This window comes from Erinaceus europaeus, chromosome 10, assembly GCF_950295315.1.
Source record: "Erinaceus europaeus chromosome 10, mEriEur2.1, whole genome shotgun sequence".
NCBI lineage: Eukaryota > Metazoa > Chordata > Mammalia > Eulipotyphla > Erinaceidae > Erinaceus > Erinaceus europaeus.
Window position 1 is genome coordinate 77,612,058 of NC_080171.1, and position 26,267 is coordinate 77,638,324.

General features: G+C 44.5%; 1 protein-coding gene across 1 annotated transcript in view; it reads left to right on the plus strand.

Annotated features, from left to right (window-relative positions):
* Positions 1-1,684: 1,684 nt before the first annotated feature.
* The window catches only part of SLC1A1 (solute carrier family 1 member 1), a 106,291-nt gene continuing 81,708 nt past the window's right edge, over positions 1,685-26,267 (plus strand). The window contains exon 1 of the mRNA XM_060199788.1: positions 1,685-2,045. Within this exon, the coding sequence (XP_060055771.1) occupies positions 1,955-2,045 (91 nt within the window). The 5' untranslated portion in view covers positions 1,685-1,954. The remainder of the gene's footprint in view (positions 2,046-26,267) is intronic.

Here is a 26,267-nt window from a genome sequence, read left to right on the forward strand (position 1 = left end):
GGGTCCATACCCCCAAAAGGGAAAACGTTAGGGGAAGATGACCAAAGAGCTCTGAACCTCAGATCCACTAGGACCCAGAACTTTTGTGACAAAGAGCCTTTGGTTTTACACCATCTCTGAGAGGGAAAAGACTCTGGAAAGCACTTGAGGAAGTCAAAGACTATATTGCTTATCTAAAAGAAAAGAGGGAAAAGGAAGAGCAACTAAAGGATTATTTCACCCACAAGTGGAATATAGAGTTGAAATGCATGAACTAATAAAAGAAATACATACAAACACACACATATGAATTTGAGAGAACTATGGTGGTTATGGGGGAAGACACAAAACTTTGGTGGCTTTGGTCCATATTCCCAGAGGAGTCAATGTTAGGGTAAAATGGCCAGAGGGCTCTGAATTCCAATACCATCAGGACGGGGGGGGGGGGGGGTGTAGAACACTCAGACATAGTAGGTATGACTTAGAAAGGAAGAGAGAGCTTGGAAAGAAAGGGGCAAATACACATATATATATGTATATATATATATATAGCAATAATAATCAACACATATCTGTGATCTTGAGAGAACTAATGAACTAAAGCAGTTTCCAATGGGTGGAATGGAGACACAGAAAACTCTGGTGGTGGGAATAGTGTGGAATTATACCCCTGTTATCTTATAATTTTATAAATCATTAATACAAAACTAAAAATAAACTTTGGTGGTGGGAGTGCTGTGGAATTATACCGCTATTATCTTACAATAATTATTAAATCACACACACACACACAAGCACACACACCAATTTCAGCCAAAAGAGTGAAACTCAAACTATCTTAGTCATCAGAAAATCTAGTCAGAGAGAATATTCCCTCCCATAACTGGAGAGTAGACTCCATAACAACAAGAATTTTACGGGGCTTACTCAATGTCAGGAAAGCTGCTGAGAAAGCAGCCTCAGGGGTGGTGGTGGTAAAGGAAGGCTTTGGTGGAGCTGCAAGTGGAAAAGGCAGGTTGCAGAATAGGCGAGAATCAGAAGCTTCACTGAGCATCCGCAGAGGACTTTAAGACGCCAGCTTTGCCTTCCCAGGCCGGAGGGATGAGTCCGCCCACCTTGTCCCCCAAAACAGCTCAGTCGGGTTCTCCAGTCCTAATTATTCTAACTTTGGTGGGGGCGGGGGCGGGGGAGGGAGGACCGCGGCCAGTTGCAGGAGCAGAAACGAAGCTCAGAGGGTCCATCCCGAGTCCGCGTTCACCTGACTCTCGGGAGCCTGAGCACCAGGTTGGAGAAGGCAGTGGATGCAAGGCCTCCTGTGAAAATCCACACAGCTTCCCCGCCCACCCCGACACCCTTCTTTCCTTCCTTTCTTCTGCTGGGGAGGAGGGGGCAAGGGGCAAGCAGACAATTCAGTACCCCACACACACGCACACTGCCCCCACCTGAGACATCGCATCCTCAATCGGCGGCACAGGCAATGCCAGGGAAGACAATGGGGAGGGGCTTGTGCGAGAGAAAAGCTCCACCTGCAGGGCCGGCTAGCAACCCCCTCGCCCCCCATTCAGGGCCAGCAGGGAACCCTGAATCGGGGAAGCTACACTAGCAAGTCAAGCTAGCAGTCGGCCCTCAAGCCGGCTCCCCGAGCACACCGGCGGTCCAGCGCACCGCACCGCCCCACCCTCCGCCCCACCCCGCCCGCGCTGGTTGGCCGGAGCCGCAGAGCGCGGCGGCGGGAGGAGTCGGGAGCGCCGGCCACGCACGGCCTCGAGCTGCTCCCCGTGGGCAGGCGCGGCAAGCTCAGGAGCGGCCACAGCGGCGGGCACGGCGACGCGGCTGCCGCAGAGCGCGCCCTCCCCGCGGAGCCCCCCAGCCTGCCCCTGCCCGCTCCGCGGCCGAGCCGCGAGCCCCCCGGAGCTCCGAACTCCCGAGCCCCTGAGCTCCTGGCACCCCGAGCCCCCAGCCTCCGGAGCCCGCCATGGGGAAGCTGGCGAGGAAAGGCTGCGAATGCAGACGCTTCCTGAGGAACAACTGGCTGCTGCTGTCCACAGTGGCCGCGGTGGTGCTAGGTGAGCCCGGGCGGCGGGCGGCGGGCGGCGGGCGGGCGGGCGTTTTCGGCGGTCCTTGGGCCTGGATCCCGCACTGGGGCTCCAGTCGGAGACTCTGGATTCTGTCCGCTTAGAACGAAGCTCCTCCTCTGGATCCCCCACCATCCCCCGAGTCCTAGCAGAGGGGAATTTTCGGCTCTACCCAGTTGGGAGCAGACATTGTGCAATTTATTATTTTTATTATTATTATTATTACTATTACTATTATTATTTTCTAATTCTCACCCCCCCAAAAAAAAAAACCTGTTCTGCCAAGGCTGACACTGCATGTGGGTACCGGGCCCCTCGGGTCTCAGGTGTCCTGGAGGAGGCTCCTCAGTCTAGGGCACGCCATCCTCTCACCCCCCACCCCAGGGTGCCATTGCTCTCCCTGCGCTGCGTGGAAGGGCACCTGCCCACGCGCCCAGCAACACCTGCCGGTTCCAGGGGCCTGTCACAACTTCCAAGACGCAGTTATGACCCGCGGGAAACCGCAGGTGTTTTTGTTGTTGTTGTTTTTTGGTTTTTGGTTTTTGGTTTTTTTATTCTCCACACACCCCTTCCTGCATGTCTGAGGGGGGTAGCTTGTATGAATTCCCTTGCTCTTATTCTTGTCTATGCAAAACATGTCAGTCCTGTTTCCTTGTTTTTAAACTGGGGTGTTGCTAAGAGGCTCGCTCCTGACAGACATACCGATGAGGTGGCTGTCTGACAAATTGCTCAGAAGTCTGACTTTTTTCCTGTTTAGGGTTTTCCTGTTTAAGGTTTCTGTCTGGTTGGCTGTTTTCTAATTTAGTCTCCCTCTAGTACTCACCTCTCCAGGTGGCAGGCGCCTCTGTTCCTTCTCACCTCTGAGCTTACACAAGTGGGGACACTCTGCTGAGTGAGGTTCCTGCAGCAGTTCCCTCACACCTTTTGGAAAAGCAGCTGGAAAGGAAGTTCATGGCTTAGATTGAAGACTGCAGAACCTTGTGTAAAGTCAAGGCAGGTCGCTAGCAAATTGATTATTCTGAAATTTACCCCATAAGAGGCCATTTCTGGGAGAGAAGTCGAGAAAGGAGTCTGGACTGCTTAAAACTGTTCCCTCCGGAAGTGCCCAGGGGCTCTGCGCTTTTTCCTTTAGGGAAGGCTTTTCTGAACTCTCACATTTAAAGAACAGATACTGCAAAAAGAGTGATCCGGTTTTCTTTCAACCAGTTAGAAAAGGCGACCTTGTTTGGTTTCCTTAGTAGTATGTCCTGAATTCACTGTTAACTCCCCTTTTAAGGATGTCGGATTGGGAATGGGGATCACCCTTGACCTGCATCTCCCACCCAGCCAACCCCACCCTACCCTCCTTCCCCTCAGATTGCCCTGCCTTTTCAGCCATAGAGTCCTATAGTGATAATGACCTGTTGACTGAGTATTGCCCACCAGTGCTGAGTCTCAGGAATCATGGGAAGCTAGTTTGGAAAAAATTCTGAGTAGTTTAGTGACATTGTCAGGGTCCAGAGGGGTATAGATTTCCCTCCAGTTTCCATCCTAGATTCATACTTCATTCAGATGGGATGACCACCACTAAAAGATTTAAGTGCTCCACTGGGTATCTGAAAAGTGTCACACACAGTCCACTCACTACTAGAGCTTCCTCTCTTCCTTTTCCTTTGGAGATCTGTGTCCAAGAGGGAATCTTTCCTGTGTTAGCTGTGCTGACTCTTCTGCTTACCCAGAGTGAAGCTTCAGCCAACTCAGAATGATGGTGCTAAACCCATCCCAAAGGCCTTACTGAGTCATGATGGTGAGGATTTGTTTGTATAACAAAGGTCTTAAAAGACAGAGAAAGTCACCGGTGCTCTCTGCACTGCTTTTCTAGACTTTCAGCATGTGGATCTAGAAGTTTTTTTTTAAAAAAAAAGTGGAATTTATTAACAGTCCTGACAAAATGTCATCTTCTGGTTACAAACCTTTGAAATGGTTGGACCCTAGTCTAATTCAACAACCCTTACACTTTAATGCAGTGGTTACTGAATTGGGTTTATTGAAAGAACGGCTCTTAGAGCCAACTATGATTTTGCAAGTTACAGCATATGCCCAAAAAATAGCTCACTTGGAGAATGCACTGCTTTGCCATGTGTGTGACCCAGGTTCGAACATGGCCCCCACTACATTGGAGAAAACTTTAGTCCTATGGTGTCTTTCATTCCCTCTGCCTGTATGTGTATGTATGTGATAGACACCTGCAGACCTGCTTCACTACCTGTGAAGCAACTCCCCTGCAGATGGGGAGCCAGGGGCTCGAACCAGGATCCTTATGCCAGTCCTTGTGCTACGCGCCACCTGCACTTAACCCGCCATGCTACTGCCTGACTCCCCAAACTCACCTTTTTAATATGTGAAAGTTCATTATTTTCATGGATAAGGAGATACAAAGGGTAAGACATTTTCTCAAATTCTTATTCAAAAGATGGAAAGATTGAATCTGGACCATCTTTGCTAATTTCTACATCTTGAAAATAATATCTTGCATTTTCAAAATGGGAGTTCTTTCCTCTAATACCATTAGAAATAATCTTCACAGGGAGTCAGGTGGTAGTACACCAGGTTAAGCAGGTGGCACAAAGCGCAAGGATCAGCTTAAGGATCCTGGTTCAAGCCCCCGGCTCCCCACCTGCAGGGGAGTCGCTTCACAGTTGGTGAAGCAGGTCTGCAGGTGTCTATCTTTCTCTTCCCCTCTTTGTCTCTCCATTTCCCTCTGTCCTATCTAACAACAAAGACATCAATAACAACAATAATAACTATACCAACAATAAAAAGCAACAAGGGCAACAAAAAGGGAAATAAATAAGTACACATTTTAAAAAATTAAATATATATAGAAATAATCTTCACTGCTTTCATGGCATGTCTTATGTGATGATTCCCTGCTTCTCTAGAATGGCACACAGGGCCTGGAGTTGGTTTGAATTTTGATACTCCCAGGCCCTGCCATCCAGACAAATCTCTTATGTTCTGAGATTCTTAATTTCCTCATCTGAAAAAATAGGGCTATTAGTCACTGTATAATTTGGTACAGGTTTGCTTAAGATAATGTGAAAATGCCTAGCTGTGTGACTGGCATATTATAGGCATTTAAATGTTACTCTGAGGTAAATCTGATCAGATTGATTCTGAAGAGAGCATCATTTTCAAAAATTGTTTTGTGATGAGCTCTCTTATGGTCTTTCTCTATAATTTAGAATCCAAGGTGATCTAGCTGTTTTGATGGTGCGTTCTGTCTAGGCAAGTACCAACCACCAAAGCATCTCTTAATATTTTATGTAGTTATTTTATCAGAGCACTGCTCAGCTTTGGCTTCTGGTGGTATTGGAGATTGAATCTGTTACTTCAGAGCCTCAGGCATGAGAGTCTTTTTTGTTATGCTTTCTTCTCTGTCCTCATAACTTAATATTTTTAAAAAGAGAAATGGAAAAAAACTAAACATCATTTTGTGCACTATAGTCTTTTCCATCCATTTTTCCATCCATTTAATAAGTAGGCAGTCTGAGGGAATAATTTTTGTGCTCCAAGTGGAAATTCTACTCACTCGCAACCACTGAGTGGGAGAATTCTGTGCCAGGACCTTCTGCCTCCAGCTGCCCAGTAATAATCGCATTGTGTTCATTGTCACGGAAGCACTAGGAACCCTCACTTCACTCATAGCCAACACCTGTTCTTGTTCTCCAGCAAGTTTCTCTCTTGATACCAGTCCTATGAAAAATCTGGTTTTCTGGCATGTGGGTTTTCAGGAAAGGAAACCGATGTTATTTACATGACAGAGCTGGCAAGCTTATTAAGTCTGTTAATAAATGGTTTTCTCCAGAATGCTAAGGAAGCAGTCATTCGTAGATTCAGATTCCAATTGAAAAACAATCTGTCATTTTTGCCGGGCTGGCTTCGCAGGCAGGAGACAGAGACGTCCAGAGACTCATGGCTGAGCTGAGAACGCAGTTCAGTCTTTATTCACAAGCGGCTATGCAGTTCAACAAACTAATCTAATTACAACCCAATTCTGTCCTCCATCTCTCTCCTCCGGCCGAAGAGTCAGGAACAAAGGAAATACATATGATAGGGGGCGGGGAGAAGAAAGAAGCACGAACCAGCGATGACTAAACCAAATGTCCCAGAGGCAGGGGGGAAGACCAAACCAATATCTCGGAGGCAGGGGGTGCCCAGCCAACAGTGGACGTGCAAACAGAACACATAGCAAGCAACACAAGCGAACCCATGTGATGATAAAAACAGAAGGCTTCACAAACAGAATTCAGGAGCATACCAACAATTCCCCCTTTTCTTTTTAACTAATGGTCATAGTATCAGGAGTGTGGGGTGAACAGAAACCTATATCATACAGGCATTTAAAAAAAAAAACTGGCACAGGACATGGAGGAACAAGAGAGCAGCAAGAACCAGTGTGATGCCAAGGGGAGGCCTGAGGGGGCGTTTCTTGCCTCTGTGGGCAAGGCCTATCAGGCTAAAGAACATTTCCTGTCTCTGTGGGCATCTCTTGCCTCTGGGGGAGTTTCATGCCTCAACGGGTATTTCCTGCCTCTGTGGGCATTACCTAGCAAGGAGGAGGGGGTGTGTATCCTATAGAGTCCCAAGGCAGCTGGCTGCAGTCATCTTCGAGAAACCCAGCAGCGTAAAGGGAAGCTGCTGTAGAGTTCTGTAAAGTGTCCAAGAGGTGGGGGCCAGGTGGTGGCACACCTGGTTAAGCACATGTATTACAATGCACAAGGACCTGGGTTCGAGCCCCTGGTCCTCACCTGCAGGGGGAAAGATTTATGGTGTCTCTCTTTCTCTCTCCCTCTCTATCACCCCCTTCCCTCTTGATTTCTGGCTGTCTCTATCCAATAAATAAAGATAATAAAAAAAATTTTTTTAATTTTTAAAAAAATGTCTAAGAGGTGTACCAGTAAGTCCGATAGAAGTCTCAGTCCAAAGTAGATGGCTAGGGGAAGAAATTCCAGGGGATGAAATGTTCCGCGTCTATCTCCATGGGGAAGGTCAGCCACTGGAATTACGCTTTTCTGTAGAGAGTGAGCTTTGGAGTCTGTGAATCTGTTTCTTCAGGTTGTGCTAAGTCACATCATTGGTTTTGGGGGGGTGCATTGTCCAGCAGTGGCCTGTTGCCAAACTTCACCTCTAGGAAGTGCAGGAGTGGGATCACTGCACGGATGTTTGCGTATTCTAGCTCCTCTGCTGTCAGAGCCGAGCTGGGGATCTCAGCCAGGGTGCCCTGTCCCAGCAGGGAGCCCACGGTCACCAGGGGGTCCGGGATCTGCCCAGACATCATAGCAGGAGGGCGGGCGGGCCAGCCAGCCATGTAGAAGGCACAGGCCAAGGCGCCCCGGGGCAGAGGCTGTGATGGGCTGCAGCCCTGCCCGCCGCCCTGCTCCTGGCAGCCAAGCAGCGTGGAGGGAGCCTGTGCCCAGTGCCCTGCACCCCCCGGCAGCGAGCAGGCTCAGGCAGGCGGGTGGCAGGCGGAAACCAAAGTGTGGCCCAGAACAAAATGTTCCAGAGACCGAGAAACTGTCTCATGAAGAAAGGGTAGACGCTTTTGGAAACCTCTCCATAAGTAGAAAGGCAGGCCATGGCGGCTTTACTTATTTGATTTCCTTTGGTCTGCTGTGTGTGGAGCCGAGATTCTGGTCCCTGTTCAGGTGCCATTTTGTCGTTTTAGCCAGGCTGGCTTCGCGGGCGGGAGACAGAGATGACCAGGGACTCATGGCTGAGCTTAGAACGCAGTTCAGTCTTTATTCACGAGCAGCGATGCAGTTCAACAAACTAATCTATTCTAATCACAACCCAATTCTGTCCTCCATCTCTCTTCTCCAGCCGAAGAGTCAGGAACAAAAGAAATACATACAGTAGGGGGTGGGGAGAAGAAAGAAGTGCAAACCAGCGATGACTAAACCAAATGTCCCAGAGGCGGCGGGGGGGGGCAAACTAATATCTCGGAGGTAGGGGGTGCCCAGCCAATAGTGGACATGCAAACAGAACACGTAGCAAACAACATAAGCGAACCCATGTGATGATAAAAACAGAAGGCTTCACAAGCAGAAGAATCCAGAAGCATACCAACAACAATCCCTTCATATTCTTAGTAAGACCCACCCCCAAGTCACTCATCTCCTGCCAAGGTATACCCAGTACCATATAACTGACAATGCAAATCTTAGTCTTTACATGTGTCTATAGAGCCCATGGGGCCACCACTGGCCACACTTCAGGCTACATCCAGCACCTCACAGGGCCTTGCATGTAGCATTATTCAGGAAGCCTTCACTTCTGGTTAAAGTAGATTTATTCTAGCACTACCCAGGCCTGATAGTACCGGACCTATAGTTAGCCTAGCTTTGGACTGACCTGCTATTCTAATTGTCTATCTATAGTAGCCTAAACTGAAATCATTCAGTCAATGGACAATTCCAGAGTCAAGGCACACAGCAGTGAACAGAATGATCAAAATCCCTATTCAAGAGGAGAAAGGTAGACAATAAGCAGACTTAGTAGGTAAGGTACTATATAGAATTTGTTAGAGTAACACCAAGCCTGGAGAAGACTGGGGCTTGCTGTGACAGGGATGGAAAAGCTGAGAAGGTGACAATTGAGTGGTGGCTGCAGAGGTGAGCATAGATACCTGGGGGGCATCCTGTTTTGCTTGAGAAAGAGCAGTTTGCAGTGAGGGAAGGTGAGATGAAGTGTGTGTATGTGGCGGGTGGGGTGGGGGACACAGGCAGGTAGGACTAGAGCCACAGAGAGCTGTGAGCTCTTACAAGGACTTTGACTGGGAGATGAGGAACCATTAGAAAGTTTTGAGCAGAGCAGTAACATAACCTGGTTATATTTTAATCAGCTCTTCCTGGCTGTTGGTTTGACTATAAACGGTGGGAGCAAGGGTGGAAGCAGGTACAAAAGCCTGCTATATAATTTATTAGTCTTCACTCTGCTCTTCCTATTTCCACTATGGCTAGTGAAATCTTAATGAAAAATCAATGATAAAATGCACAATTATAAAGCTGGTGTTATCTTGTACTAAAAGGATGAGGAAATAGATTCAGCACAGTGGAGACCATACTCCACTCAAGAGATGTCAGAAGTGATCTTGAAGTCACTCAGGCAATAGCTGGTAGCACAGACCTTCTCTTTTCTCACTCCCCACCCACTTCAGGCTGCTTCACTTCTTCTGTTTTGCTCCCCAGTGCTCCTGTCATAGTAGGCCGTTGTTGATCTGTCTGAAATGGTCTTAACTCTACCTGTGTGTCAGTGTGAGGAATGAGGATTCTTCACCGTGTACTTTTGTCAGTAAGTGCCCCTGCTCTGAGACCAAGACTAAGAATTCCCACCACTCCAGTGGAAACCAAGCTAGCTTCACTTTGAGCACAGACCCATACTTACACTTCTCAAGCCTGACCTGCTAGACTAATCATCTTCATTCAGTCCTTCTTAGTTCCTTTTTTTTTTTCTATTAGTGATTTAATAATGATTGACAAGATTATGGTATAAGGGGAGTACAATTCCATACAGTTCCCACCACCAGGGTTTCATATCCCATCCCCTTCATTGGAAGCTTCCCTACTCTTTATCCCTCTAGGAGTATGGACCAAAGATCCCTGTGGGGTGTAGAAGGTGGGAGATCTGGCTTCTGTAAATTCTTCTCTGCTGCACATGGGCATTGACAGGTTGACCTATGTTGTATGCTTTACATTGGTTTGGTCTAGCTCCCCCCCCCCCCCCCGCCAGAAAAATTGGTTTGGCCCCTGCTAGTTTCTCGGGCCGCTTGTCCCCGCCCCAAGGAACCCCTACAGAGTGCCAGAGTTCTTGGCGCAGCCGGGTGAGGAGAAGGATGCAGGAGAGAGCTATGTGGTGATTAGTTTGGTTTAGTTTATGAATCGTTGTTCGTGAATAAAGAAATACAGCTTCCTGGCCCAGCCGTGTGTCTCTGGTCGTCTCTGTTACCTGCCCGTGAAGCCAGCCCGAAAACTAACAACAGACCTATACCCCCAGCCTGTTTCTGTCTTTCCCTAGTAGGGTAGGGCTCTGAAGAGGTGGGGTTCCAGGACACATTTGTGAGGTCATCTGCCCAGGAAGTCATGTTGGTGTCTCGTAGCATCTGCAACTTAGTGGCTGAAAAGCATTAAGATATAATGCAGAACAATTAGTGTAATAATCAAGAACCAAAAGGTAAGAGTATAGCAGATGATATTTTGGGTCTTTGTGTTGCAAGGAACTAGGAAATCTATTTTAGATATGTTCCAAGGCTCCCATAACTTACCTGATTTTGGGCTGCCCAACAGCATGCACATGGGCTAGGAGTACTGTCTGGGAAGATGGTGTCAGAGTTGAAGATAGGACTATAAAGCTGGATAAGGGCAGAGAGAAGCACCCAAATATGGGGAAAGTATGTAACTACCATTAACTGTTACAGAATAGAACCTAGATATAGACCAGGGCCCATGAGATAGGGCACATGTAATCCATATGTTAGGGGAAAATATATACCTTAAAGCAAAAGTGCACAATAGTCTACAGTGACTCAATAAGTACAGCAAGTAAGTAGAAAGACCTAAAAATGATACCATAAAGTACTTAATCATATAGTTTCTACTTAGACCTAAATATCCTACTAACCTACTCCCTTCAGAAAAACAACTACAAAAGCTGGATAAGGGCAAGAGACTGGCACACGTTAATAATGGCTCTTTTGGTCACTACCAGGCCACCTCATCATTCAGGGCCCTAGTCAGGGAACTAAAGGATCTTAAAATCAGAAGGAACCCCAGAGACTTCCTAAGCCATGGTCAATTAGTATACAGCACACATAACACTATTTTTCTATCCCAGGCCCTTTGCAGACATTAGTAATTTATTTCAGAATGTTTCCAATTCCTTCATAACAAACATCACACTAGTCTCCTAGCATTTAAATGGGCATTGACACATGAATAAGGTTCATTTTGCTCTTCCAGCTAATCTGAATCTCTTTCTTTCTGTAAGAAACAAAGGCCTAAAGAATTTAAGTATCATGAGTCAGTCTGTGGGGTTGGGAGGTAGCACAGAGGGTTAAATGCACATGGCGTGAAGCTCAAGGACTGGCGTAAGGATCCCGATTCGAGCCCCCAGCTCCCCACCTTATTAAGGGGATTAGCTTCACAGGCAGTGAAACAGGTCTGCAGATGTCTTTCTCTCTTCCTCTCTGTCTTCTCCTCCTCTCTCCGTTTCTCTCTGTCTTATCCAATAATGACATCAATAACAACAACAATAACAACTATAACAATAAAAAACAACAAAGGCAACAAAAGGGAAAATATATATATTAAAAAAGAGTCAGTCTCAATGAAAACTAAAGGGTGCATAAGAACATTGGTAGTGGGTTTAGCATTATTTATGTACACACACACACATACTGGAACTATATCCCTGAAATCTTAAAGTTTGGTAAACTAATAAAAATTAAATCACTAGTAAGATTTTTTAAAAAGAGTCAGACTCATTACTTTAAGTTCTTATTCCATCTTCCAGTTCCTGCTGGGGTAATAGGAGAGCTTTGCCATAAAGGGTCTACTATCTAGTTCTGAAAAAGAAAATATTATATATATATGTTTATGTGTGTGTGTGTATATATCTGTATATGTGGGCTAAATGCATTACTGATGTAGATCAGAGGCAGCTGAAGGAAAGAATGTATGGAGGAAATGATGTTTGTACTAACATTTTTCATTCACGCAATAAATAAGGGCAATGCCCTACTAATTCTTTAGGTCAAAAATGGCTCAACAATTTAAAAATGTTTTGAACCTGTCAGGCACTGTGACAGGTGCTGTGGGTACAGAGAAAGGCAGCACAGGATTCTTTCCCTTAAGGCCTCATGGTCATGGGTATGATGGGTCAGACAAAAAGAATATTCTAATTTTTTACTAATAAATAACAACTGGAGGGGCCTAGTGATGATCGATCCAGTAGGTCATACACATTACCCTGGGTGAGGACCTGACTTCAGGAACTCTAGTCCCCACCTGCTTAGGGAAGTTTTGAGTGGTGGAGCAGTGCTGCAAATATCTCATCTCCCCTTCCCTTTGCCTCCGTCTCTTACCCTCTAACAAAAGGAAATAAATCACAAGAAAGAAAAATGGATGCCAGGAGTGGTGGAATCATGTAGGCACTGAGCCCCAGAAATAATCCTGGTGGTAAAACAAGTAGTACCGGCTTGTACAATAGTAGAGCCTAACAGTACTTTTTCAAACTGGTGTCATTTCCAGGCCCCCCCCACTCCCTTTTCTCTTGCAAAGCAAAGCCAGCCAAGCCTCACAGGGTTGGCCTGTTGGAATCTTCATACTGCTGCCTTTACCTTTTCATTCTCCCTGCTGCTACCCAGATGATGCCTCCCCACTCTCCTGAATTTTCTTTGAACTTGGGACATTCAGGAATCTGCTCAGTGGTCTGCCTACGTGCAAGACCATCAATCATCCTTGGATTCATGTTCCACATTTACCTATTTTGATGATCTTTTTTTAAAATAATTTTTATTAGTGATTTAATAATGACTGACAAAATTGTGGCATAAGAGGGGTACAGTTATATCCAAATCCCACCACCAGAATTCCATATCTCATCCTCTTCATTGGAAGCTTCCCTACTCTTTATCCCTCTAGGAGTATAGACCAAAGATCTCTATGGGGTGAAGAAGGTGGGAGGTCTGGCTTTAGATCCTAGAGACAGCCCATCTGGTAGGCTGTATGAAGTCCAGTGTTTGAGCTCAGCTTTGCACCATAGAAAAGCACCGCAGCATCAGAAGCTCCACAAATGGTGAAGCAGTCCTGTGGTGTCTCTCCATCTCTCTGCCTCTCTTTCCCTTTCTGTTTCTCTCTGCCTCTCTGTTTGAAAGTAAAAGAATTAAAATCAGTCGTCCAGGGAGCATGGAATCTTACTTGCATGGCTTCCAAAATCCTTTTGCTCTCTAAATATAAGGTCATTCCTTGGTTTATTTCTAAGAACTAGATAAATTCTTCCATCGTAAACTAGGGGGAGTTACAGGTATTTACAGGAGGATGAAATTACTGACTTAGGTGTAATAATATCATTTATATGGGGATATTGCCAATGTAATATTCTATGTTAATGTTAGATTATACATTATAGTAGTAATGTACGGTCTAATAAATTTACATAAATTATATAAAATATGTCATTGTATATAAAATGTAATTACACATCATTATATAAGTATTGAATTGTCTGAAGAATTGGATTGTATGAAATTATAAATATATTATGAAATACAAGTATTATATACTATGAAGTATAAATATTGGTTTTCTGAAGTATTGGAAATATGTATTAAATATATTGGAAATATATCAAATATATTATGGAATATAAGTATTATATAGTCTGAAATAAAAGTATTTGATTGTCTGAAATGTAATGACATACTCTTCTATATTTTTCCATGTAAAACTACATCATGACTTTTCTGACAACCCAATATGAGAGAAGAGGTTCTTTTACTGGCTTGGCATAAGTTCCACATATTAGAAAATTAGAAAAAAAAATTTAAAGACTAGAGTAAGGATCCCGGTTCAAGCCCCTGGATCCCCACCTACAGGGGAGTCGCTTCACAGGCTTCTTTCCTTCTCTGTTTCCCCTCCTCTCTCGATTTCTCTCTGTCCTATCCAATGACAGCAACAACAATAATAATAAGCACAACAATGATAAAACAACAAGGGCAACAGAAGGGGAAAAAATGGTCTCCAGGAGCAGTGGATTAGGCACTGAGCCCAAGCAATAACCCTGGAGGCAAAAAAAAAAAAAAAGAAAAAGAAAAAGTTTGGGCTTTGAATACCTAATCCTGGTGTTTTCACCCTTGAAATCAAACTAGAAATCACATATTTGAAAAAACATGAGCAGATTCTGAATTTTGGTTGATCTTTGAAACCAAAGCAATAGAGTGAATCACCTCACAGGCTATTAGTAAATGAATGCATAAGTATAATACAAAATTATTAAAAGTAAATCTTTGCAAATAATTTTAAGTGCTAAACTGCACATCAGAGTTAGGAGATATAAGGTACAGATATAGGTATTTAATTTTTTAAAGCTAGAGAGGCACAAAGTTTCCTTCAATGTGGTGGGGACTAAGCTTGAACCTGGATTGTGTGCATGGGAAAGCAGCACACTATCCAAGTGAGCTATTTTACTGGTCCTTTTTATCTGTTTATTTTATTTTATTTTTATTGCCACCGGGGTTATCAATAAGACCTGATGTCTGCATGACAAATCCACCACTCCAGTGGCCTTTTTAAAAAAAAAAAATAGAGGCAGATTAACTCTCTTTTCAGCCACCAGGTTCCAGATGCCAGCAAGATGCTGACCAGACTTCCCTGGACAGACGACCCCATCAATGTGTACTGGAGCTCCACTTCCTCAGAGCCCCACCCTACTAGGGAAAGAGAGAGGCAGACTAGGAGTATGGATCGACCAGTCAATGCCCATGTTCAGCGGGGAAGCAATTACAGAAGCCAGACCTTCCACCCTCTGCAACCCACAACAACCCTGGATCCATACTCCCAGAGAGATAGAGAATGGGAAGGCTATTGGGGAGGGGATGGGATATAGAGATCGGGTTATGAGAATTGTGCGGAATTGTACCCCTCTTATTCTATGGTATTGTTAATGTCTCCTTTCTTAAATAAAATAAAGAATAAAAAAATAGAGGCAGAAGTTGAGAGGGAATGCGGAGACACCTGCAGCCCTGCTTCATATGAAGCTTTCTCCCCTGCAGGTAGGGACTGGGTAATGTGTGTGCTCTACCAGTGTGCCACCTCCTGGTCTTGGGATGTATATTCTTTTATTATTATTATTACTGATTTATTAATGATTGACAAAACCATAGAATAAGTGTGGTACAATTCTACATAATTCCCACCACCAAAGTTCCATATCCTATCCCCTCTGTTGGAAGCTTTCCTATTCTTTATCCCTCTGGGAATATGGACCCAGGATCATTATGGGGTGCAGAAGATGGCAGTTCTGGCTTCTGTAATTGCTTCTCTGCTGGACATGGATGTTGTCAGGTCAATCCATACTCCCAGCCTGGTTTGTTGTTTTTTTCCCCAGCCTGTTTCTATCTTTCCCTAGTAGGGCAGGACTCTGGAGAGGTGGGGTTCCAGGACACATTGGTGAGGTTATCTGCCCAGAGAAGTCAGGTTGACATCATGGTAGCATCTGCAGCTTGGTGGCAGAATAATGGTTGTATATTCTCTTTTTTTTTTTTGCCTCCAGGGTTATCGCTGGTACTTGGTGCCTGCACCATGAATCCACTGCTCCTGTTGGCCATCTTTTTCCATTTGTTGTTGGTGGTGTTATTATTGTTGTTGGATAGGACCGAGATAAATTAAGAGAGGAGAGGAAGACAGGGAGAGAGAAAGACACCTGCAGACCTGCTTCACCACTTGTGAAGTGACACCCCCCTCTCCCCCCCCCGGCACGTGGGGAGCTAGGGACTCAAACAGGATCCTTGTACTGGTCCTTATGCTTTGTAGTATGTACACTTAAGCCTGGCCCCCAGATGTATGTTCTTAATGCTACTGGGATAACTTTGAGTATAAATCACTGTAGTACAGAGAAGCGGGGAAGGGTATATATTTGTCTTTTTTTTTAATTTCTTTATTGGGGGATTAATGCTTTACAGTTGACAGTAAAATACAGTAGTGTGTACATGCATAACATTTCCCAGTTTTCCACATAACAATACAGTCCTCACTAGGCCCTCCTCTGCTGTCATGTTCCAGGACCTGAACCTTCCCCCAACCCCCACCTCTGCCCCAGAGTCTTTTACTTTGGTGCAATACACCATGTCAGTCTTTTCTATTCAACTATAGTATTCAGAAAAGAGGAGATGATTAACAGCTACTCTTAAGATGTTGCTTAATCTGAGATATACTGTTTTTTTTTAATTTTTTATTTAAGAAAGGATTAATGAACAAAAACATAAGGTAGGAGGGGTACAACTCCACACAATTCCCACCACCCAATCTCCATAACCCACCCCCTCCCAGGATAGCTTTCCCATTCTCTAGCCCTCTGGGAGCATGGACCCAGGGTCATTGAGGGTTGCAGAAGGTAGAAGGTCCGGCTTCTGTAATTGCTTCCCCGCTGAACATGGGCGTTGACTGGTCGGTCCATACTCCCAGTCTGCCTCTCTCTTTCCCTAGTAAGGTGTGTCTCTGGGGAAGCTGAGCTCCAGGACACATTGGTGGGGTCTTCAATCCAGGGAAGCCTGGCCAACATCCTGGTGGCATCTGGAACCTGGTGATTGAAAAGAGAGTTAACATACGAAGCCAAACAATTTGTTGAGCAATCATGGATCCCAAGCTTGGAATAGTGGAGAGGAAGTGTTAGGGAGGTACTCACTGCAAACTCTAGTGTACTACTGCTTTCAGGTATATATTTTGCAGTAGTTTATGGATATGTGTGCACATAAGCTCTCTCTCTCACAGAAACTGGTGTATGAGATATACTGTTTTATGTAATACAACAAAACTACAGAATCAGCCTTACACATCTGTCAAAAATCTAAGCAGCAGGCATAAGAAATAAATGAAGATACATGATAAATAAGTAAGTGAAGACACACAGTGTCAAAAATGATTGTGTGCCTAATCAAGATGTGCTGGAATTGCCCTCAGGAAAGGAAAAACAGTATGTGAAGTGCTCTAAAGTGTAAATACATGGAGTTACAAGTTGGTTTCTGGGCTGGGGAGATAGCGTAATGGTTATGTAGAAACTCTAGTGCCTGAGGCTCCCAGGTGCTAGTCTCAGTTACTGGCACCATCATAAGCCAGAGCTGAGGGGTGTGCCTGTGTGTGTGTGTGTGTGTGTGTGTGTGTGTGTGTGTGTGTGTGTGTGTGTGTGTGTGTGTAAAAATAAATATTTTTAAAGAAAGAAGTTGGTTCCTGGTCAGCATGGGAATGCACACATGAAGCACTTGCTTATAAAGAGAAAGCTATCCCCATTAATTACTTGTGAGAAATGATGATTGCTTCAACAGAGCTGAGACTAGAAATACCTGTCCCAAAGAAAAGCAGTGACAGACTTCCCTGTGCCAGGGAAAGTGACCTATGGAGCCACGGCTCTCCCTGGGGAGATGTAGCTGAGATGTGAGATCAGGTACACTGAGGAGACCGGGCACTCTCGAGGAACATGCATTCATTTTAGCTGACATGGAGTGACCCACTTCAAGCCTTCTGCAGCAGTGTCTGTTCAAGTAGTGAGTGTTCTTGGTGGCCCTCCCTATTCTGAATGTCCAATGCTAATCTGATAGAGGAGACAGTTACTTGTAAGCCTACACTTCACATCACAGCTATGGTTCAGCTCTGTGGATAGACTTAGAAGGAACTAATTCTTTGGGCTTGCTGAGGCAACAGCCCTGTCAGTAACAAAGAGTGCTCTGTTGTAATTAGAGCACTCCACAGTAACACCTCTGTTCATGAAAAGGAAGTGTTTCAGTGACTCACTCCTTAACCAGCAATGCTACTACCATACATTTATATATATATATAGTCTGCTGCCTGCCTGTTCCATTACCAGAGGTAGAACCTTTACTTTCCAGCAAAGACACCTGCACTCTGTGGGGTGGATGGGCCTTGTCCCAGCTCACAGATGTCCTGTGTTGTGTGTCTTGGACCATCCCTCTCCTGGCCCCAGTACCAGCTGGGTGAACTCCAAGCAGTGGCCTACAGGCAGCTAGAAAGGGGAGGACACTGCCTCTTTCTCTACCCCAAGGCTTGGGTTCCCAAGGCACTTCTTAATCACAAAGTCCCTAGCTATATCCACAGACCTGACAGTTGTCGCATCAGATCTGCATGTGTCCAGGGAGGTCCTTCAAGCCAGCATCACATGAGTCTCTGCTTGACCTGCATATTGAAGCCAAGTGATGGATGGCCTTTGGGACTGCAATTTCAGCTCAGACACTACCCTCAGAAAGGGTTACCATTGCATGTCTGTTCTAGAACTGCACTCAGACAACTGTTGGGGCTCACTGCTTGCAGAAGGTTAAAACTACATTTGCTTAGTTGACTTAAGGAGATAACCCACAGAGAAAGCTCACATGAGATAGAATGATTAAATGACTTTTCCTGACACTGTCCTGTTGCTTGAGAGTTATCTGGTTACTTATAATTCAGTGAATATTAAACTAACAACAACAGGAAAAAAATGCACCATCACCAGAAATGTCTAACTACAGGAAACCTATTTTTCTTTTTTTGTTTTTTTATTATCTTTATTTATTGGACACAGATAGTCAGAACTTCAGAGGGAATGGGGAGATGGAGAAGAATAGAAAAAGAGAGACACCTGCAGCCCTGCTTCACCATTTGCAAAGCTCTCCCATTGCAGGTGGGAACTGGGGGCTTGAACCTGGGTCCTTGCACACTGTAACATGCGCTCAACCAGGTGTGCCACCTCCCCACCCTCAGAAACCTAATTTTCAAGCCCATTAATAAAACTGACTTTGTTCAATGTCTGTAGGCGTTTTGTATGTGTCACTGTTTTCTGAGCCACAAAACCTTTTTTTAAAGATCTATTTATTTTTGGGTGGAGACAAATTGAGAGAGGGAGGGATGTTAGGGAGAGAGAAAGAGAGACATCTGCAATCCACCAATTGTGAAGCTTCTCCCACAGCAGGTGGGGACTGGAAGCTTGAAGCCAGGTCCTCACACATGGTAACATGTGCCCTCTATCTGCTGTACCACTGTCTCGCTCTGCCACTGAGTCTTTTTACAGGTTTCATATGAAAGTATTCAAATTATAGATAAGACATACATTCCATCTTAAAAAGTTATTTATCTTATAACTTAGCAAACCTAATAGCTGATACTTACTGAAAGCTTCCTCTAAATTTTAGACTTATTCATTTTGATTGAAACTCAGCACAGTGTGATGGATGTTTGTCCACTTTACAGAAACCTACCTGGAACTTACCAGGTTGACAGCACATGGCTACAGTCACAGTCAGAACAAGGAATGACACCCAGCTCATCCTGATTCCAGGCTAGATTTACCCTAAAGAAAATCTGGTCCTCTCAGGAAAACAACCCCAAAACCTGCCTCATCTACAGAGAATTATCTGCACACATTAGAAAAGAAGTTCCATCTCATTTCTCAAAAATGAACCTTGGCACAAAGTCTTAGATGGTAGAGCCTTTTTGGTTGTGGCATTTAGCAATGCCTATGTCATTTCATGAATTTATTTTCTGAGGTTTTGCCTCTCCCCCATCTATCCTTTCACACTCTTGTGCAAATTCTGCTCATTTTCCACCCTGACTAGAGATGTTGTCTATAACCTTGAACCTCAACTTTATGATTAAGTGCTAGACTTAGTCATTGCTAGACTTGATCAGAAGATGAAATCTTATTAACAAAACTTCATTGTCAACCGGGAGACATAGCTCTGTTCCTGCTTCTCCTTCATTGGCTCTTTCCTTAAACATGGCAACTCTCCTGGGCTTCCCCCACAAGCCAGAGCTGCCAAACTCCAGAGTGGTGAAGTGGGGAGAGCTGGCCACTTCAGAAGCCACAGACCCAGAGAAGTATGTCCAGGTCTCACCCATAACTGGTTGGCCATCTATGCTGTCTTCCAGTAATCTCCAACTACCTTGTTTATTATGGAAAAATAGCCAAGTAAAAAGGAAAGAAAGAAAAAGGTAGGAGGGAAAGAAGGAAGGGAGTAGTACTGAATTAACATCTACTCTTGTTTATGGGTGTGTTTTTTAAGTGTTTGATTAGGCTTTTTAATTTATTTTTTACTAGGGAGATTAATAGTTTACAGTAAATACAGTTATTGATATATGTGTAAAATTTTTCAGTTTTATATAAAACACTCTCACCCTGAGCCTAGGTCCTCCTCAACCATCATGTACTAGGATCTGAAAGACCTCTACCCCAAATCCTTTGTTTTGGTACAATCCTTCAAATCCAGTCCAAGTTCTGCTTTGTGTTTCCTCTTTCCATTCCTATTTCTCAACTTCCATCTATGAGTGAGATCACCCCATATGCATCCTTGTCTTTCTGGCTTGTCTCATTTAACATGATTCCTTCAAATTCCACGATGAAGTGAATAAGGTGACTTCATCATTTTTAATGCTGAGTAGTACTCCATTGTGTAATATACCACAGCTTTCTTAACCACTCACCTGTTGTAGGGACATATAGGTTGCATCTGATTTAGGCTTTTTGAAACCTCAAGTAAGTGACCACAGATGACCTCTGCACTCTATAATCCTGAGGTTTACGATTGCCTGGGACAGGTTCAACCTTGAAGTGCAGGTGTTAGGAATCCTGCTCAGGGCTGTGCTATAGGAAAAAGAACTGGTGGAGCCCAGTGGTAGGGATTGCAGGTATGACTACTTACAGAGATTCTCCTTTCCCCATCTCACAACCTGCCCCTTAGCCCAGTGGAGCATCTGCTTTCCATAAGGGCAGTCCTGAGAAAGGGCATCAAAGATCTTTACATAGAAAATTCTCCAATACCAAGAAGAAAGAAAATCCTTAAGATTACAGTAATCATATTCACTCACCTTTATTTATTTATTCATTCGTTTTGTCTCTGGTGGTCATCTTAACTGCATTTATGGCAACCTCTAGACCTGATATCTAACCCATTGTTAGCAAATGAGTTGTCTGTGTAGAGGTATTTTATCAAACTATAAAATGACTTATGATGCAAAGTGAGACAAGTCTTTGAAACAGAAATGAGGAATGGATTATAGGAAATCAGAAAGCCCCACTTACTTTGACATGGCTTTCTGGGCACAGGGTTCATCAGACTAGAGATTTCAGGCTTGTGACAGGTCTAGAGAATCCAGGATGGCTGGCTGCCTTCTCCCGGAAGTGATATCTCTTCCTCTGCTGTCAGATTATTTCTGACTGAACTGTGCCATGGGAGAGATGATTTGAATTTCTTTCCAAAAAAAGAGAAGACTTCCTGAGATTGTATAATGAACCACAACGCTGTTTACAAGACATGGAAGTGGTTATTATGAAGAAGTGGCTCTCCCAGATACCTCATGTTCAGCTTAAGGAAAAGGTGTGTTGTGCAAAGCTTTCCAGGGCCTCTCTAAATCATGCAAGTCTGGAGCCAATATCTATAATTAACTTAGTGTCTTGGATACCAGATGTCTGACCAGATTCCAAAGTGGAGAGAGGTGGTATGTGACCACAGGCATATGAAGGTCTCTCACAAGAATGCACAAAATAAGTGAGTAGAATCACCTATGAGATTACTGAAGATAACCTGTTCTAAATGTCTGCTAAAAAGAATGGACTAGAAGTAAAAAAAAAAAATATATATATATATATATATATATATATATGTATATATATTTAAAAACTCTGGAGTCAAGTCACAGACAAGTATTCAGAAAATATTGTGGCCACACGCATATACAACTCATAGACCCCCAGAGATCGAGTCTGGTGGGTCCTGGGCTGGAAGGTTTGCTCACATGCTGAGATTCTGAGCCAGGTGGACACTTGCTATAGAAGCCAATCCTACATTTTCCTAAGCAGCCCTATTGTTTCTTTAACATAGAGGGCTCTCTGGACCCCAAGACCCCCAGAGAGCTTAGGTAACTCCCACAGTGCAGAAATCAGGTGCCTGACTTGTGAATACAACACTATGACTGTCCTCAAAAGAAGATAACCTACAAGTCAGGAGTCACTAGAGAGGTCATGTTATGATGAGCCTTGATTTTGAAAGCCTTAGGATAGTGTGACAGATTCTATGTTCTTGTTTTTCTTTCTTTTCTTTCTCTTTTCCTTTCTTTTTTATATATTAGAGATTTAATAATGATTGACAAGATTGTGGGATAAGAGGGGGTACAATTCCATATAATTCCCACCACCAGAGTACAGTATTCCATCCCCTCCATTGGATTCTTTATCCCTCTGGGGGTGTTCAGTGATCTTTATGGGGTGCAGAAGGTGGGAGGTCTGGCTTTTGTCAATGCTTCTGTGCTGGACATGAGCATTGACAAGTCAGTCCATACCCCCAGCCTGTACCTTTTTTTAAAATTTTTTTTATTTACTTTCCCTTTTGTTGCCCTTGTTTTTTAAATTTTTATTGTTGTTACAGTTATTATTGATGTCGTTGTTGTTAGACAGGACAGAGAGAAATGGAGAGAGGGGGAAACAGAGGGGGAAGAGAAAGATAGACACCTGAAGACCTGCTTCACTACCTGTGTAGGGACTCTCCTACAGGTGGGGAGCCGGGGGCTCGAACCGGAATCCTTACGCCAGTCCTTGCGCTTTGCGTCACATACGCTTAACCCACTGCGCTACCGCCCAACTCCCCCTCAGCCTGTTCCTGTCTTTACTTGTGGAGTAGGGTTCTGGGGAGGTGGGGTTCTAGGTCACATTGATGAGGTCGCCTGCCCAGGAAAGTCAGTATAGAATCAACTTGGTAACTGAAAAGCATTAAGATACAAAGCAGAACAAATTGTTTAAGAATTAGGAACCAAAAAGTAAGAATATAGCAGTTGAGATTTGGAGTCTTCATGTTGGAAGGAGCTAGGAAGTTTATTTTTAGGTATGTTCCAAGGGACCCATGACTTTACTAATTTTTGCCTGAACCCCACAGCTAACATGCAGGTGGGATGAAAGTGTTGTCTCAGAAGATGGTGTCAGAGTTGGGAATAGGACTAGAAAGCTAGATCAGGGCAGAGAGTAGCTCCCAAATATGGGAAAAGCATATAAGTACTGTTAATTGTAAACCTCATCGATCTGACCTAGGGGCCCATGTCTATTCACTGGGACTCAATAATGGCACAGATTCACCATTGCTATTCCTGGTACCCATTTCTTTTTTTTTTAATTTTTATTTATAAAATAGAAATATTGACAGACCATAGAATGAGGGATACAGTTCCACACAATTCCTACCACCAGAACTCCATATCCAATCCCCTTCCTTGATAGCTTTCCTATTCTTTTTTTTTATTATTTATTAAAGAAAGGATAAATTAACAAAACCATAGGGTAGGAAGGGGACAACTCCACACAATTCCCACCACCCAATCTCCATATATCCCACCCCCTCCCCTGATAGCTTTCCCATTCTCTATCCCTCTGGGAGCATGGACCCTGGGTTGTTGTGGGTTGCAGAAGGTGGGAGGTCTGGCTTCTGTAATTGCTTCCCCACTGAACATGGGCGTTGACTGGTTGGTCCATACTCCCAGTCTGCCTCTCTCTTTCCCTAGTAGGGTGGGTCTCTGGGCATGCGGAGCTCCAGGACACATTGGTGGGGTCTTCAATCCAGGGAAGCCTGGCCGGCATCCTGATGGCATCTGGAACCTGGTGACTGAAAAGAGAGTTAACGTACAAAGCCAAACAAATTGTTGAGCAATCATGGACCCAAAGCTTGGAATAGTGGAGAGGAAGTGTTAGGGGGGTACTCACTGCAGACTCTAGTGTACTTCTGCTTTCAGGTATATATTTTGCAGTAGTTTATGGATACGTGTGAACATATGCTCTCTCTCACCGAAACTAGTGTATATCTAGGTTTTGGGACTTTGTTAGGAAGTGAACCACCTGGTATGGAATTAGAGAATCCTATGAAAGGAAAGGTCTCACCCGAGTAATGAAGCTGAAGGGTTGTCATTCCACACGTGTAGTCTCTGGACACAGTCTGAGCTGAAGCATGTTGAGGTGGCAATCGTTGTGTTGATTAGGTTGCAATCGGCAGATGCAATATTATTTGATATGGATTGGGAGACGCATACGGGAAAGTGGGACCTATCCAAAGGTTCAAGGACTGGGGTAAGTAGAGGCTCTATAGTGGAGATGTGAGGTTCCTGCTGTCTTAGGGTTCAAAAAGACAATCAATAGTTAATGTCATCATCACATTATTTGGTAATTGGTTTAACTTTGAAAAGTCCTTTTGTTATGGTTTGCTGTACAGTACCCAGTATCTTGTATATAGCTGTGCTATTGGTTGCTTCTGATCTACTTGGTCTAGGCTTTTGAGAGAGTCCGCATATCAAATACACAGCCTATATATTAAAAAGACTCAGTCTGTGTTTTAAAAACTTCGAGACATACATTTAATTTTCCCCCTCTCATATTAATTAACTAGTGATTTATATGACTACACTTTACTAGGAGTGTACATAAACACCATTCCCACCACCAAAAGACTGTGACCCATCCCTCCCACCCACTCCCACCCCCCACTGGCCCAGGAGGCTGCATGTCTACCCCTCACCACAGGGTTTTTACTTTGGTGCCCTACCTGGTACCCATTTCTTTCTTTCTCTCTCTCTTTCTTCCTTCCTTCCTTTTGTTCTTTCTTTCTTTCTTTTTCTTGATAGAGGGTGAAAAACAGATAGAAAGAGAGACAGAAGGAGAGGCATTTGCAGCACTGCTCCACCATTCATAAAGTTTCCCCTTCAGCAGGTGGGGATGGGGGCTTGAATTTAGGGCCTTGCACATCATAATCTGCTCCATCACCCAGTCCCTGTACCTGCATTTCCATGGCCAGTTTTCATGTTCTGCTCATGGCATCCTCTCTCTTGACTGTTTTCTCCTGCTTTTTGTGATCAAGATTGATGAATAAAGTATATAAAACCCAGTGGCTTCCTTAGCATGCACATTAAGTAGCAGTCACAGTGAATGTAGCCCCAGTTGCATTCACTGTCACAGGAGCAGATTAAATACCAGACTTGCCAGACCCAGCACCTAAGGCAACAGGAAATGTGTTCCTTAGGAGCTTGAGACTGGAGGTGAGGGAGGTGGGGAAAGAAAGAGCAGTTTGTTAGAGAAGGCAATAGAGGTGCAGGCAAAGAGTTTCTGGAGAAGAGACTAATTCTACCTGGGTAGAGAGCCTGGGAAAGGCTTACTAAAGATGGTAACATTTTAACAGGGTTTTGAAGGACGAGTAGGAGTTCTGTAGATAAAGATAATGGATTTTCCTTGGAGGGTATCTGTATAAACAAGAGTAAAAATGCAAGAACTGTCGTGTGTGTGTGTGTGTGTGTGTGTGTGTGTGTGTGTGTGTGTGTGTGTGTGTTCTGGACTGTCGTGTGTGTGTGTGTTTCTGGAGTCCTGTACATACATGACTTTACTGGTCATAGGCTGACTTACTTTTTAGTTCAGAAAGAGTGAAGGGGGAGGAGAAATAGAGAGAGAGAGAGAGAGAACAGCACTGGAGCTTCCCCCAGTGGCCTTGTGCTCCCATGTGGCACCAGGGCTCAGTCCTGGGTTCTGCACACACTGAAGCACACACCTACAGCATGAGCTATCTTCTGGTCCACAGAAACTGCCTTAGAAAATTGGGACATTTGTTGTAAGGAGGTGGAGGAGGGCAGGGATATGCAGCCCCGTATCAATTAGGCCCCTGGCAGGAAACAGCTGATCCATTCTCTCAGCAGTGTGTAACTGACTTGATCCAGGGACTGTTTGCAAAGCTAGGAAGGGTAAGTGAACAAAAAGCACCCAGAACTAAGGGTTGTGAGAAGCTATTGGCTCCGCTGTCCCTGAATGGGCTAGGGGTGTGGGGGACAGCTGCCTTAGTTCAGTGAATGCTGTGGCTATGACAGAGGGGCCGCATTACAGAACCACTGCCAGAGCCTCTGCAAGGCAGGGAGCAGAGTGAGGCAATGAACAGCCTGACCTTACCTGCCTCTTTCTCTATCTTTCCATCTTTTTTTTTTTTTTTAATTTAAGAAAGGATTAATTAACACAACCATAGGGTAGGAGGGGTACAACTCCACACAATTCCCACCGCCCAATCTCCATATCCCACCCCCTCCCCCGATAGCTTTCCCATTCTCTATCCCTCTGGGAGCATGGACCCAGGGTCATTGAGGGTTGCAGAAGGTAGAAGGTCTGGCTTCTGTAATTGCTTCCCCGCTGAACATGGGCGTTGACTGGTCGGTCCATACTCCCAGTCTGCCTCTCTCTTTCCCTAGTAGGGTGGGTCTCTGGGGAAGCTGAGCTCCAGGACACATTGGTGGGGTCTTCAATCCAGGGAAGTCTGGCCGGCATCCTGATGACACCTGGAACCTGGTGACTGAAAAGAGAGTTAACATACAAAGCCAAACAAATTGTTGAGCAATCATGGACCGAAAGCTTGGAAAAGTGGAGAGGAAGTATTAGGGAGGTACTCACTGCAAACTCTAGTGTACTTCT